We start from the raw sequence: 15,129 nt of genomic DNA on the forward strand, positions 1-15,129 counted from the left end.
AAGATTTGGTGAGGGGAGCAGAAGGCAGTTCCAAGAACAGTCACAGTGGTGGGCTTCTGGAAGTTTGAGAGTCTAGTTGAAAGAGCAGACTGGGACCTCCCCTTGCTTATCCTGGAGGAGAATGTGTGATGGTTTTTTCTGTTGGCAGGTATATAGCTTCTTGGATAAGATGTCTTTCTACAATGAACTTTATAAACACAAGCCTCATGATGTAATCTCCCATGAAGATGGAACTCTTTGGCGGAGACAAACACCCAAACTCCTTTATCCCCTTGGTGAGATAAAGAGATCCCCTATTTTATGACAGCTTTTTTTTTTTTTTTTTTTGATGTCTTGCTCTGTCACCCAATCTGGAATGCAGTGGCATGATCATAGCTCACTGAAGCCTCAAACTTCTGGACTCAAGTGATTCTCCCACCTTAGCCTCCCAAAGCACTGGGATCATAGACGTGAGCCAGTGCCCCCAGCCAGTTATACTTTGAGGCTCATATCTATTCCAGGTGCTCAAAGAGGAAAATATAGAGGGAATAGCCTCACGTTTTTTTTTTTTTTTTCTTGAGACAGAATCTTGCTCTGTCACCCAGGCTGGCGTGCAGTGGCACGATCTCAGCTCACTGCAAGCTCCGCCTCCCGGGTTCACGCCATTCTCCTTCCTCAGCCTCCTGAGTAGCTGAGACTACAGGCACCCGCCCCTGCGCCCGGCTAATTTTTTGTATTTTTAGTACAGATGGGGTTTCACTGTGTTAACCAGGATGGTCTCGATCTCCTGACTTTGTGATCTGCCCGCCTCAGCCTCCCAAAGTGCTGGGATTATAGGTGTGAGCCTCCGCGCCCAGCCTAGCCTCACTGTTTTAATCCTGGCGTCATCACCACTGACTTCTCCAGTGATCTAGGCACTAGCAGTCCTATGAGGTATTGTTATCATCATTTGAATGGAAAACTTCTTTGCACTCAAGTGACTTTCAGACATGTAGAAAGAGTCACTTGTCAGCCAGGTGTGGTGGCTCACGATTGTAATCCCAACACTTTGGGAGGCCGAAATGGGCGATCACCTGAGGTTGGGAGTTCGAGACCCACCTGACCAACATGGAGAAACCCCGTCTCTACTAAAAATACAAAATTAGGCCGGGCGCGGTGGCTCAAGCCTGTAATCCCAGCACTTTGGGAGGCCGAGACGGGCGGATCACGAGGTCAGGAGATCGAGACCATCCTGGCGAACACGGTGATACCCCGTCTCTACTAAAAAATAAAAAAAACTAGCCGGGCGAGGCGGCGGGCGCCTGTAGTCCCAGCTACTCGGGAGGCTGAGGGGAGAATGGCGTAAACTCGGGGGGCGGAGCTTGCAGTGAGCTGAGATCCGGCCACTGCACTCCAGCCCGGGCGACAGAGCCAGACTCCGTCTCAAAAAAAAAAAAAAAAAAAAAAAACAAAATTAGCTCGGCATGGTGGTGCATGCCTGTAATCCCAGCTACTCGGGAGGCTGAGGCAGGAGAATCGTTTGAACTCGGGAAGTGGAAGTTGCAGTGAGCTGAGATCATGCCATTACATTCCAGCCTGGGCAACAAGAACGAAACTCCATCTCAAAGAAAAAAGAAAAGAAAAAAGACACTTGTCTACATGAGAAGAACTTTTTTGGGTATTTTAAATGAAAAAGCCGTAGGAATGTTAGCTACTAAGAAGAGAGCCTGTGAATCCCAGAACTTTGGGAGGCCGAGACAGGCAAATCACTTGAGGCTAGGAGTTCGAGACCAACCTGACCAACATGGTGAAACCCCGTCTCTACTAAAAATACAAAAATTAGCCAGGAGTGGTGGTGTGCACCTGTAGTCCCAGCTACTCTGGAGGCTGAAGCACAAGAATCACTTGAACCCAGGAGGCGGAGGTTGCAGCGAGCCAAGATCACGCCACTGCACTCCAGCCTGGGCAAGAGTGAGACTCTGTCTCAAAAAAAAAAAGAGAGAGAGTCTGTGAGTTTGTGTATCTCTGTGTATTTAAAATATTGATGTCTGGTAGAGGAGTTACATTTTTTATTTATCCTCAGATATGAGACTAATTTCTCTTTCTTTCTTAGGAGGTCAAACTAACCTTCGCATACCTCAAGGCACTGTGGGCCAAGTAATGTTGGATGATAGGGCATACCTGGTACGCTGGGAATACTCCTATAGCAGCTGGACCCTCTTTACCTGCGAGATTGAAATGTTGCTTCATGTTGTTTCAACTGCAGGTAAGGTCAGCTTTGGGAAATATCACTACAAGGAGGAAAAATGGACATGCTTGGAGGATTTAGAAAATAGAATATCTACATAAAATTTAGAACCATCAAGATTGTGATTTGTCTGATTTGTGTATCTGGGTCTCAGAGACTGTTCGGTGGTCTTAAAGGGGTTGTTTGCCACGAGGTCACAGGCTGTCTTTCTCTTCAGATGTGATTCAGCACTGCCAGCGAGTCAAACCCATCATTGATCTTGTCCATAAGGTCATCAGTACAGACCTGTCGATAGCAGACTGCCTCCTGCCCATCACATCTCGCATCTACATGCTGCTGCAGCGGTGAGTCTGTCTTGACTGACCCTCAGCTGCCCGGTAGAGATCTCAGCACTTGTGCCCTCAGTTTGCAGGGACCTGGACACATACCCACTGGGTTAAAGTTCATGCATGTTCCTTGGTTTTCCTGTTGTTTTATCTGTGAGGGTTTTCCTGTTTTTATATGTCCACTGAAGGGAGAGACTGGGGAGAGAACTGGAAAAATGTTTGTGAGGGAACCAGTTGTATTATTTGCTTTATTGAGTATAGTGCATTGTTCTCCAACCAGGTTAACGACAGTGATCTCCCCACCTGTGGATGTCATTGCTTCTTGTGTCAACTGCTTAACTGTTTTGGCTGCCCGCAATCCAGCAAAGGTGAGATGCCAGATCTTCCTAACAGCCAAAAATGTAGCACTTGGCACATACCTGAAGATACGTGGGCATTTAACTCTTCCTTTTCCTTCTCAGGTCTGGACTGATCTTCATCACACAGGCTTTTTACCATTTGTGGCCCATCCTGTCTCCAGCCTGAGTCAGATGATTAGGTGAGCCAGGTCCTAGGGTGGTGGGCCATATTCCCTAGTGAGAACCACACATGTCTCAGGTCTAGCCTAGGTTTCTTGATTTTATTTATTTATTTTTTAAATTTTTTAAATTTTTTTGAGATGGAGTCTCACTTTGTTGCCCAGGCTGGAGTGCAGTGGTGCAGCCTCCGCCTCCCATGTTCAAGCAGTTGTCGTGTTTCAGCCTCCTGAGTAGCTGGGATTACAGGCTCGAGCCACCATGCCCAGCTAATTTATTTATTTATTTATTTTATTTTTTGAGATGGAGTTTCGCTCTGTTGCCGAGGCCGGAGTGCAGTGGTGCGATCTCAGCTCACTGCAGCCTTCGCCTCCTGGGTTCAAGTAATTCTCCCCCCTCAGCCTTCCCAGTAGCCAGCATTACAGATGTGCGCCACCATGCCCGGCTAATTTTTTGTATTTTTAATAGAGACGGGATCTCACCATGTTGGCCAGACTGGTCTGGAACTCCTGGTCTCAAGTGATCTGCCTGCCTTAGCTTCTCAAAGTGCTGGATTATAGGCGTGAGCCACCACGCCCAGCCTGATTTTTTTTTTTTTGAGATGGAGTTGCGCTCTTGTTGCTCTGGCTGGAGTGCAATGGCGTGATCTTGGCTCAGTGCAACCTCCGCCTCCCAGGTTCAAGTGATTCTCCTGCCTCAGCCTCCCGAGTAGCTGGGATTTCAGGCATTTGCCACCACACCCCGGTAATTTTGCATTTTTGGTAGAGATGATGTTTCACCATGTTGGCCAGGCTGGTCTCGAACTCCTAACTCCAACTGATCGGCCCGCCTTGGCCTCCCAAAGTGTTGGGATTACAGGCATGAGCCACGGTGTCCGGCTGAGAGCAAGAAAGATTTCTTATCCAACATCAATCATGTTAGTATGTGAGCATTTACTTTCCAGCCCAGAAAATCCAGAGGTGTCTAGGTTGAGGGACTTGGTGTCCCACATTATTAAGCCACAATCACTCTGTACTTTTTCTCATTTCATGGTTTTTGAGCTTGGCCAGTAGACCACTTACCAGTACACAGGCTCCATCTTACTACCTGAGAGTTCTCGCCTTGCTCTCTCTTGACAAAACGTTTCCCTGATGTTCCTTTGATTTTTTTTTTTTTTTGAGGCCGAGTCCCGGCTCTGTCACCAGACTGGGTGCAGTGGCGGATGTCAGCTCACTGCCAGGCGCTCGCCCTCCGGGTTCACAGCTATTCTCCTGCCTCAGCCTCCCCGAGTAGCCAGCTGGGACTACGAAGCCAGCCACCTAAGCCCGGCTAGTTTTTTTGTATTTTTAGTAGGAGCAGAGTTTCACCGTGTTAGCCAGGATAGTCTCGATCTCCTGACCTCGTGATCCGCCGTCGGCCTCCCAAAATGCTGGGATTACAGGCTTGAGCCACAGCCCGACGCGTTGATCCATTCCAGATCAGTCCGATCCAGGGACCACGAAGCCGCCACCTTTCCTTGACTAGTTTTTTGTATTTTTGGTAGAGGCCGGGGGTTTCACCGTGTTAGCCAGGATGGTCTACGATCTCCTGACAGCTGATCCGGCCCGTCACCGGCCTCCCAAAGTGCTGGGATTACAGGCTTGAGCCACCGCGCCCGGCAGTAAAACATATTCTTAATGTTTACCCTGGGTACAGAACTGTCTCGATTGGATTATTTCCATTGGAGAGCTTTTCTATTTTATGCTAAGTCATCTAGACTATAACAAGAATGCTTTATGATTAGTTTCTTGAAACCCTGAAGTTTCCCCATCATTTTTTTCCCTCTAATCTTTTTCCAGTGCGGAAGGGATGAACGCTGGAGGGTATGGAAACCTCTTGATGAATAGTGAGCAGCCTCAGGGCGAGTATGGGGTCACTGTTGCCTTTCTGCGCTTGATCACCACCCTCGTCAAGGTACAGTCTGATTGTGTTCACGAAGGGCAGGAAAAGAAAGTGTCCAGTCTGGTCAGATGACTCTGAAATAGTTTCCCTGGCCCCTGCTGCTGTAATCTTCTTGTCTGTAGGCAGAATAGTCATTTTGAAGTTATAGTGACAACAGTTTCTATGTATTGAGTACCTACTATGTGCCAGTATGTGCTCTATTAGGTGCTTAATTATGTGAATTTATTTAATAATTGGAAGGTTTGTGAAGTAGAATGGAAGAGGCCAAAAGGGTATTGCAGTGACTGTCAAGCTATTTTGACAGTAACCCGGGATAATATGTCCCAATATATATACATGTATGTATATTCCTAAAGCAGAATTTCACAGTACATTTATTCTTACGCAAGTTGTACTCTGATATTTTCTATTCAGTCTCCTCCCTGTTTAAGTGAATTTTGACCATAGACTGATCTCATAATCTACTAATGGGTTACAACTCGGTTTGAAAAATACTGACATAGAGCATAAATAATGACATAGAGCATAAATTTTGGAGTCAGAATTAGGTTTACATTCAGGTTGACAGCTTACTAGCTACATGACCTTGAACAAGTAGAGAATATCTTACAGTCTCTGAAATAGAATGCTATATGGTCTCTACCTCATGGGATTGAGAAGAGGGTCATGCATGAAAAAAACTATACTTCCTGCCTGCAGGAATCAATAAATGCTTAAAAAGAAATGATTGTAGGCTGGGTACAGTGGTTCATGCCTGTAATCCCAGCACTTTGGGAGGCCGAGGCGGATGGATCACATGAGGTGAGGAGTTTGAGACCAGCCTGGCCAACATGGTGAAACCTCATCTCTACTAAAAATACAAAAATTAGCTGGGCGTGGTGGCAGACACCTGTAATCCCAGCTACTCAGGAGGCTGAGGCAGGAGAATTCCTTGAACCTCGTAGGCGGAGGTTGCAGTGAGTCGAGATCACGCCATTGCACTCCAGCCTAGGTGACAAGAGTGAAACTCCATCTTGGGGGCGAAAAAAAGATTGCATATAGAGATAGGAATATAAATATAGATATTTATGTATTACTAAAGAGTCCCCATTTTTAATAGAGGGATGCTACAGTTAACAGATATCATTGGATATCAGATTTTTGCATATCAGATCTCCTTTCTAGTATTTCAGTGATGGGATTGAGGTTAGGGACGACTGGTGATCATGATAGTGAAGTGGCATTGTTCATTATCAGCAGTCCTCTATCCTTTATGTTTAAGGTGCCTCCCTTCTGTCCAGATTTAGCCTGCATCCCTTATCTTCATGTTGGTGCCTTTTGTGACATTCTCTTTCATTGCTTTTTCTATTCTAGAAAAGACCCACAACTTGGGCTCAACTATAAAGTAGGACTTTTGATGTTTCTTTTTTCTCATTGTTGACCAAGGTTTGCCTAGATTTCCTTTGGACCTATCTATGGTTTTGGAATTAAATCTCTAGGTAACTAAATGACTTTTCTTTAAATGTGTGGAAGCCCTCACTGCATCGTTTCTTGTAGGGGCAACTTGGTAGTACCCAGAGCCAAGGACTTGTGCCCTGTGTAATGTTTGTGCTGAAGGAGATGCTTCCCAGCTACCATAAGTGGCGCTACAACTCTCATGGAGTGAGGGAACAGATTGGTAAGGACAGCATGGACAGGGAAGACCTGGCATGGGCAGGGAAGACTTGGGGATTTCTGGCCCCCTGGAGAGCTTTTTTCTTTCCCTTTCTTGAGATAAGGGGTCATTACACAAGGCCACATCATTCCTCTGTCTTTTCTGGAGTCCAGGTTGCCTGATCCTGGAGCTGATTCATGCCATACTGAACCTGTGCCACGAGACAGACCTGCAAAACGGGTAATGAAGGGTTGATTACTAGAGCTTGATGCTCACCAATTCAAGACAAAGGCTTTTGCTGTGCAAAGCCGTCTCATTTCTTCCAGAGAATTTGCCTTGCTTGAGCCCAGAACTCAGTAATCTTGAGGCTGTGAGTTGCTTTCCATTGACCTGTTTATCATTTCTCACTGTGGACAGAGAAGTAGGAATGAGAGAGAGAGAGCGCGAGAGAGAGAGAGTGTGTGTGTGTGTGTGTGTGTACACATACACTATTATATTAATCATTCTTTATGATCTTTACAAAAGTTCATTCCTGACAAGACTGCTCTTCATATATATCTACTTCCCAGGGCCAGTTACTGTCTATTCTCAGTTTTTTTCCTCTTTATGTATTGACTGTAACTTTCTTTCCATGCCACTGCTTATAGCTGTCTTGTTTTAATGGTTCCATGCATTCCATCGTATGGATTAATTATGATCCTTTTCAGTAAAGGTACCGTGTCTGTTACTTGATGAACATTTAGATTGCTTCTCAGGGTGATCTGTAGGTGATCAAGTCTATTTCAGGAAAGTGATCAGAGTGCTTTCAGCTTACAGAGAGCTGGTCTCCAGTGTCCAGTAGGTTAGGTTAGCCACCCTAGCCTAATTGGACAATGTTCTTCCTTCCAAGATACACTGAGTGGCTCCCTGGTAACTCAGAACACCTCTGTCTTCCAGTCATACTCCCAGCCTGCAGTCTCTCTGCATCTGCAGCCTTGCATACACAGAGGCAGGACAGACAGTTATCAATATCATGGGCATTGGCGTGGACACCATTGACATGGTGATGGCTGCTCAGCCTCGAAGGTAGGGCTCCTTCTCCATCTTCCCTTTGTTTGTCTTTATTGTACCTGCATGTTACTAATAACTCCAGCTTAAGTTAACTTGCAGTAGCTTTTAGAAGATGACATTGTTCTTCCTAGGACATAGCCTTTACATACCCTAGTGGCTGCTGTATAGATTGGCATATAGCAAAGGGAGTTGATTACTCCTCCTCTCTCCTAGTTTGGACTGGGGCCTCTAACAGAAGCTGTTGAACTCTGGGATTATTGTTGGAATCTAATTCATGAGAGCACGTATGTTGCGAATGAAGTCATACTGTCTGAATCATCTTTGGTTTCCATTTGGCACCCTAGTGATGGGGCAGAGGGCCAGGGGCAGGGCCAGCTGCTGATCAAGACAGTGAAACTGGCATTCTCCGTCACCAACAATGTTATTCGGCTGAAACCTCCTTCTAATGTGGTGTCCCCCCTGGAACAGGCTCTCTCACAACATGGTATGTATTTCTCTTCCAGTCTGTAACATTTCTGTTCATAAATACGTATTTTAGGCAGTGTTTTTGGATATCAACAGTGTTTTCTGCTTCTTGAGGAAGTTTGGGAATGATTACCACCTCCTTTCCTGAAATTGGAAACAAAAGGACTAGATGGTACTTTATTTCTGCCTCCTATTGATGATAGAATAATAGTTAAGAATGCAGATTTGAAGTCAGACTGCCTTGGTTCAAATTTTGTATCCAATCAACTGTTTGACCTTGGGTGCGTTATTAAACATCTCTGTCTCTGATTTCTCATCTGTAAAATGGGGATAATGGTACAGGTTGAGTATCCCTTATCTGAAATGCTTGGGACCAGAAGTGTTTTGGGTCTCAGATTTTTTTTTCATGTTTTGGAATAGTTGCAGTATACTTACCAGTTTAGCATAAATCCAAAATATTCCAGTGAGCATTTCCTTTGAGCTGTAGTTAGAGATTTTGACACATTCCATATTTTTAAAAAATTTTTTACTTGTTTTTTTTTTTTTTTTTAGACAGTCTAGCTCTGTTGCCCAGGCTAGAGTGCAGTAGCGCAATCTTAGCTCACTGCAGCATCCGCCTCCCGGGTTCAAGCAATCCTCCTGCCTCAGCCTCCCGAGTAGCTGGGATTACAGGCATCTGTCACCACGCCCGGCTAATTTTTGTTTGGTTTTGTTTTGTTGTTTGGTTTTGTTTTGTAGAGACAGGCTTTTGCCATGTTGGCCAGGCTGGTCTCGAACTCCTGACCTCAGGTGACTTGCCCTCTTCAGCCTCCCAAAGTTCTGGGATTACAGGCGTGAGCCACCGTGCTCTAATTTCAGATTTTCAGATTATGGATGCCTGTAGTATCTTCCTAATAAGATTATAAGAAAGAGCTGGGCCTGGTGGCTCATGTCTGTAATCCCAGCACTTTGGGACGGTGAGGCTGGGGAGGATCCTTTGAGTCCAGGAGTTCGAGACCAGCTTGGGCAACATAAGGAGATCCCCATCTATACAAAAAAAAAAAAAAAAAAAATTTAGCTGGGCCTGGTGGCATATGCCTGTGGTCCCAGCAACTCAGGAGGCTTAGGTGGGGGGATTGCTTGAAGCTTGGGAGGTCAAAGCTGCAATGAGCCATGATTTTGCCACTGCACTCCAGCTTGGGCAACAGAGTGAAACCCTCTCTCAAAAAGAAAAAGGATAGGCTGGGCATGGTGACTCACACTTGTAATCCCAGCACTTTGGGGGGCCGAGGTGGGCGGATCACGAGGTCAGGAGTTTGAGACCAGGCTGGCCAACACAGTGAAACCTCATCTCTACTAAAAATACAAAAATTACCTGGGTGTGGTGGTGGATGCCTGTAATCCCAGCACTTTGGGAGGCCGAGGCGGGCAAATCACTTGAGGTCAGGGGTTTGAGACTAGCCTGGCCAACATGGTGAAACCCTGTCTCTACTAAAAATAAAAAAAATTAGCTGGACATGGTGGTGCACACTTGTAATCCCAGCTACTCGGGAGGCTGAGGCAGGAGAGTTGCTTGAACCTGGTAAGTGGAGGTGCAGTGAGCCAAGATCGCGCCACTGCACTCTAGTCTGGGTGACAGAGTGAGACTCCATCTCAAAAAAAATTAATAAATAAAAATTAATAGGCTGGGCACGGTGGCTCACGCCTGTAATCCCAGCACTTTGGGAGGCCGAGATGGGCGGATCACAAGGTCAGGAGATCGAGACCATCCTGGCTAACAGGGTGAAACCCCTTCTCTACTAAAAATACAAAAATTAGCCGGGCGCAGTGGCGGCCGCCTGTAGTCCCAGCCACACGGGAGGCTGAGGCGGGAGAATGGCGTGAACCCGGGAGGCGGAGCTTGCAGTGAGTGGAGATTGCGCCACCGCACTCCAGCCTGGGTGCAGAGCGAGACTCCGTCTCAAAAAAAAAAACCAAAAAACAAAAACAAAAAATTAATAAAATAAGCACCTATTTTATTCAGAATGTATCTTTGCTGTTGATGGGTTGAACTGTTTATCCCCAAATTCTGACTATTCATTTGCTCCTCAATAAAGAGAAGGATATAGCCACCTGGGTTTGCTGTGACCCTCCAAGTACTTGAGGGTAAATTCCTTCACATATACACTACCAGTGTTTTTTGAACAGCCAGTGCTCTAAGGATTTGAATGAGGCACACTTGATATCTAAACTGTTTCCCGTGCTGCTTTAGGTGCTCATGGAAACAACCTCATTGCTGTTCTAGCCAAATACATCTACCACAAACATGACCCTGCTTTGCCACGTCTTGCCATTCAGCTGCTGAAACGTCTGGCCACGGTAGGATCATATTTCATGCACACACACTGTTTATGTGAGAGTGTTTTTTTCCCCTGATTACAAAAGACATGCTCAGGCCACATGCAGTGGCTTACACCTATATGTAATTCCAGCACTTTGGGAGGCCAAGGTGGGAGAATCACTTGAGTCCAGGAGTTCAAGACCAGCCTGGGCCACATAGTGAGACCCCCATCTCTAATATAGAAAAAAGGAGAAAAAGTCTGCGTGCAGTGGCTCACACCTGTAATTCCAGTACTTTGGGAGGCTGAGGTGGGTAGATCACAAGGTCAGGAGTTCAAGACCAACCTGGCCAAGATGGTGAAACCCCATCTCTCCTAAAAATACAAAAATTAGCCGGGCGTGGTGGCAGACACCTGTGATCCCAGCTACGTGGGAGCCTGAGGCAGAGAGTTGCTTGAACCTGGGAGGCAGAGGTTGCGGTAAGCCGAGATCACGTCGCTGCACTCCAGCCTGGGCGACAGAGCGAGACTCTGTCTCAAGATAAAAGAAAAAAGACATGCTTATTGTAAAATATTTATTTAAATGTTACAAATAGATGTAACAGAAAGTCAAGATGCCCTGTGATCTCCTTATTCCAAGAATCCCTATGGGCAGGGGGATATGCCATGCTCCAGATTTCCTTTTTTTTTTTTGAAACAGGGTCTGGCTATGTCTCCCAGGCTGTGCTCCAGATTTCTTATCTGTGTTCTTGTATTTTAAAAAGTATTGGCTGGGTGCCGTGGCTCACACCTGTAATCCCAGCACTTTGGGAGGCTGAAGCAGGTGGATCATGAGGTCAGGAGTTCAAGACCAGCCTGGCCAAGATGGTGGAAACCCCCCCATCTCTACTAAAAATACCAGAATTAGCTGGGTGCTGTGGCAGGTGCCTGTAATCCCAGCTACTCAGGAGGCTGAGGCAGGAGAATTGCTTGAACCCGGGCGGCAGAGGTTGCAGTGAGCCAAGATCACACCACTCACACTGTTTCTAAAAATAAAAAAGGTATTTGGGGCTGGGCGTGGTGGCTCGTCTCAAAAAAAAAAAAAAACAAAAAAAAATTTTGTCAGGCGTGGCTGCGTGCGCCTGTAGTCCCAGGTACTCAGGAGGCTGAGGCAGGAGAATTGCTTGAACCCGGGAGGTGGAGGTTGCAGTGAGCCGAGATTGCACCACTGCACTCCAGCCTGGGCGACAGAGTAAAACGAAAGAATTATTTGAGTGTATACTTTTGTTCTTTATAAAAGCAGAATTCCTGGTACTGTTTTTCTTTTGAGACAGTCCCATTCCATCACCCAGGCTGGAGTGCAGTGGCATGATCTCACCGCAACCTCCACCTCCCGGGTTCATGCGATTCTCCTGTCTAAGCCTCCCAGGTTGCTGGGATTATAGGCTCCCACTACAACACACAGCTGATTTTTTGTATTTTTAGTAGGGACGGGTCTTTGCCATGTTGGCCAGGCTAGTCTCGAACTCCTGACCTCTAGTGATCTGCCTGCCTCAGCCTCCCTTCATGCTGGGATTACAGGCATGAGCCACTGTGCCTGGCCCCTGGTAGTGTTTTATGACTTCCTTCACTTGCTACCATATCAAACAGTCTTGGTGTGCTTGATGCCATATGGGCACATTTGGACTTCCTTCATTCTTTTTTGTCTTTTTTCCTTTTTTAATTTGGACTTCCTTCATTATTTCTAATGTTTGCATATCACATCCTAGAATGGATGCATCCTGATTTATTTGGGCTACTTTCTGTTTTCCACTCTTACAAGCAGTGCTGCAGTGAACATTATTATCCCTACCACCCTGTAAACATTTGTTTACAGTTCCAAAGATTTAGGTAGGTATAAATGAACATGATAATTTTTATTAGATATTTCCAAATTACCTTCCAAAAAACATTGTAACAGTTTACACTTCTAACACCGAGTCTTCTATCCTGGTCGCAAGGGCTTCATCATTGTTTAGTCTTTGCCAATCTAATAGGCAAAAAAATGTTTCACTTTTCAGTTTGTATTTATTTAACCATGAGGGAGGTTGAGCATTTCTTTATACTGATTACTGTCTCTCCTGTGAATTTGGGGGCATCTCGTGCTTGTTTGTGGTGATGTCCCTTTTGGCCCAGAGCTGTAGTCTGGATGCTTCCCTTTATGCCAGTTTTCTGGGAGCTCTTCAGTGCCCTTCTGCAGGAGCCCATTGAGGTTTTTGTGGAAGCAGAGCTCTAAGCCTATGTATTCTGGTCTCCACCAGGTGGCCCCAATGTCAGTGTATGCTTGTCTGGGCAATGATGCGGCTGCCATTCGTGATGCCTTCCTGACCCGATTGCAGAGCAAAATTGAGGACATGCGCATCAAAGTTATGATTCTAGAGTTCCTCACAGTTGCAGTAGAGACCCAGCCAGGCCTCATCGAACTGTTTCTGAACCTGGAGGTTAAGGATGGCAGTGATGGCTCAAAGGTAAGCCTGTAAGCTGGGATGACGCTGGGAGTTGGCTCCCTGGGAGGCAGATGCTGGGCTCTGCAAGTGCAGCTGCTGGCAGTGGCTGTGGAACTGAACTCTTACCTGTCCCTTCTTGCAGGAATTCAGCCTTGGGATGTGGAGCTGTCTCCATGCAGTGCTGGAGCTGATTGATTCCCAACAGCAAGATCGATACTGGTGCCCACCCCTGCTGCATCGTGCCGCCATTGCCTTTTTGCACGCTCTGTGGCAGGACCGGAGGGACAGTGCCATGCTGGTCCTCCGAACCAAGTAAGTCTGCCTCTGGGAGTAGTTTCATTGTTCTGGTCTATAAAATGGGAGTAACAATAGCTCTTATCCCAGAGGTTTGTTGCGACGGTTCACTGGGAATAAGTGCTTAGTGCCTGGTTCAATACCTGGGAGTTTTATACTAATTCTCTTTCTAATGCTGCTGCCAGCATTAAGGATCTTTAAATATTAAGCACCTTGAAGGTTCAACTGCTTTTGTGTTCCTGCCTTTTGCTAACTAGCTACATCAAAACTCATTATTCTTGAGAAACAGTAGATTCAGGAGAGAGGGGCTTGCTGAAGTCACTGGATGGAATGAAACATTCTGTTCTATTGGACCTGCTGGCACAAAGGGAAGGAGTGTTAAAAGGCTAATTAGGAGTCTGCCGTCTTATTTTCCTCCCTCCTCTTCTGTGGGGCTTTTGGGAATCTACAATGGAAGGAATCTTGAAGAGTTTTTGTTGATCAACTCTATAATGCACAAGTGTGATTCATAAGAGGAAAATGTAATTTTATCTATGGAAACCTTTCATTTATACAGGAACAACTGACTTATCAGACACATATTAGGATTGAGACTGGTAAAATATGAAGTGACCACCAAAGGGAGCTTGAGAGAGGAGAAAAGGACTGTGAGAGGGAAAAAGTATGACTTTCAAACATTTATTTCCTTTTTAGACCCAAGTTTTGGGAAAATTTAACCAGTCCACTGTTTGGAACGCTTTCTCCTCCCTCTGAAACATCAGAGGTAAGCTGTGGCAGAGGGCAGGATGGTGGCTACAAGTCCCTGGGAGGAAAGGCTGTGGGCTGTGAGATGGGGCCGTAGACAATGATACCTCCCCTAATTAAACAACAGAATGTTCTCTTCACTAGAAACGTCTTTCTCAGGGAAGTGCCTGCTTTCTGTCCCTTTGATGTCTTGCTTTGGGAAGGAAAGTGGTTTGCGTTGGTGGCTCTGTGGTCTTCTCTGTTCAGTTGGAGACATTGTGGACCTGGCGCTTCTGCTCTTGCAAGTCAGGCCATTCACATTCAACAGGGGTTGTACTGACTTGTTCTGCAAGTGTTGGGCCTCTGCTCTGTTCACCGTTGGATATACTGGGGGAGATTAGTGATCAGAGATGTGATCATTGCCTGTTCTGCTCTCTGTCTCCACAGCCCAGCATCCTAGAAACCTGTGCCCTCATCATGAAGATAATTTGCTTGGAGATATACTATGTAGTTAAGTGAGTACTTTCCCCTCTTGAGATTTTAACTGAAGGTTGGGGGAGTGGGAGTTGGTGGCCTACCACTGGGTGCATGGCTGGAAAGAGCCAAGGCAGAGGAGAGAACTGGTTTGGAACCATTCATGGAGGCTAGTGTGCTGTGTCCCTGGCCAATCCACCGATGGCGTTTATGATTGTCAGAAAGAGTTATTGTGAAACAAACTCCATGCAACTCAGATTTTATGGAGGAGAAATCCTGGAAAGGCCTCAGCCTAACCCACACATTGGAGGTGTCCTGGAGCTGGTCTGCCTTTAAGCCCATGCGAGGTTGTTTTCTCTGCCTCAACAAGGGTCTGTACCCATTATATTCCCATCTACTTTCAAAACCTAACTGGAGGTTTTTTTCTTGACACTGTAGGGGTTCATTAGACCAGTCATTGAAAGATACACTCAAGAAATTTTCCATCGAGAAACGCTTTGCCTACTGGTCAGGGTATGTCAAGTCATTGGCAGTTCACGTGGCCGAAACAGAAGGCAGCAGCTGCACCTCCTTGTTAGAGTACCAGATGCTGGTGTCCGCCTGGAGGATGCTTCTCATCATTGCCACCACTCATGTAAGACCCTTTTGGGGAGAGTTTTCACTTTGATACCTTACCAATGATGTGTTGAGATACCTAGCAGATATAGCTCCTTGTGAGGAAGAATTAATCAGGGTTTATCCCTGAAAGCTAAACTGTAATA

At 46.0% G+C, this 15,129-nt stretch overlaps 1 protein-coding gene across 3 annotated transcripts in view; it reads left to right on the forward strand.

Annotated features, from left to right (window-relative positions):
• Positions 1–15,129, forward strand: part of NUP188 (nucleoporin 188) — a 65,170-nt gene that overhangs the window by 38,543 nt on the left and 11,498 nt on the right. For all 3 annotated transcript variants that reach the window (XM_031654625.1, XM_031654626.1, XM_031654627.1), the window contains 16 exons: positions 149–275; positions 2,072–2,224; positions 2,424–2,550; positions 2,813–2,900; positions 2,994–3,070; positions 4,865–4,979; positions 6,504–6,624; positions 6,774–6,840; positions 7,537–7,665; positions 7,995–8,134; positions 10,346–10,452; positions 12,692–12,898; positions 13,020–13,189; positions 13,865–13,934; positions 14,342–14,409; positions 14,807–15,002. In XM_031654625.1, the coding sequence (XP_031510485.1) occupies positions 149–275; positions 2,072–2,224; positions 2,424–2,550; positions 2,813–2,900; positions 2,994–3,070; positions 4,865–4,979; positions 6,504–6,624; positions 6,774–6,840; positions 7,537–7,665; positions 7,995–8,134; positions 10,346–10,452; positions 12,692–12,898; positions 13,020–13,189; positions 13,865–13,934; positions 14,342–14,409; positions 14,807–15,002 (1,962 nt within the window). The remainder of the gene's footprint in view (positions 1–148; positions 276–2,071; positions 2,225–2,423; positions 2,551–2,812; positions 2,901–2,993; positions 3,071–4,864; positions 4,980–6,503; positions 6,625–6,773; positions 6,841–7,536; positions 7,666–7,994; positions 8,135–10,345; positions 10,453–12,691; positions 12,899–13,019; positions 13,190–13,864; positions 13,935–14,341; positions 14,410–14,806; positions 15,003–15,129) is intronic.

Source organism: Papio anubis, chromosome 13, assembly GCF_008728515.1.
Source record: "Papio anubis isolate 15944 chromosome 13, Panubis1.0, whole genome shotgun sequence".
In the NCBI taxonomy this organism is placed as follows: domain Eukaryota; kingdom Metazoa; phylum Chordata; class Mammalia; order Primates; family Cercopithecidae; genus Papio; species Papio anubis.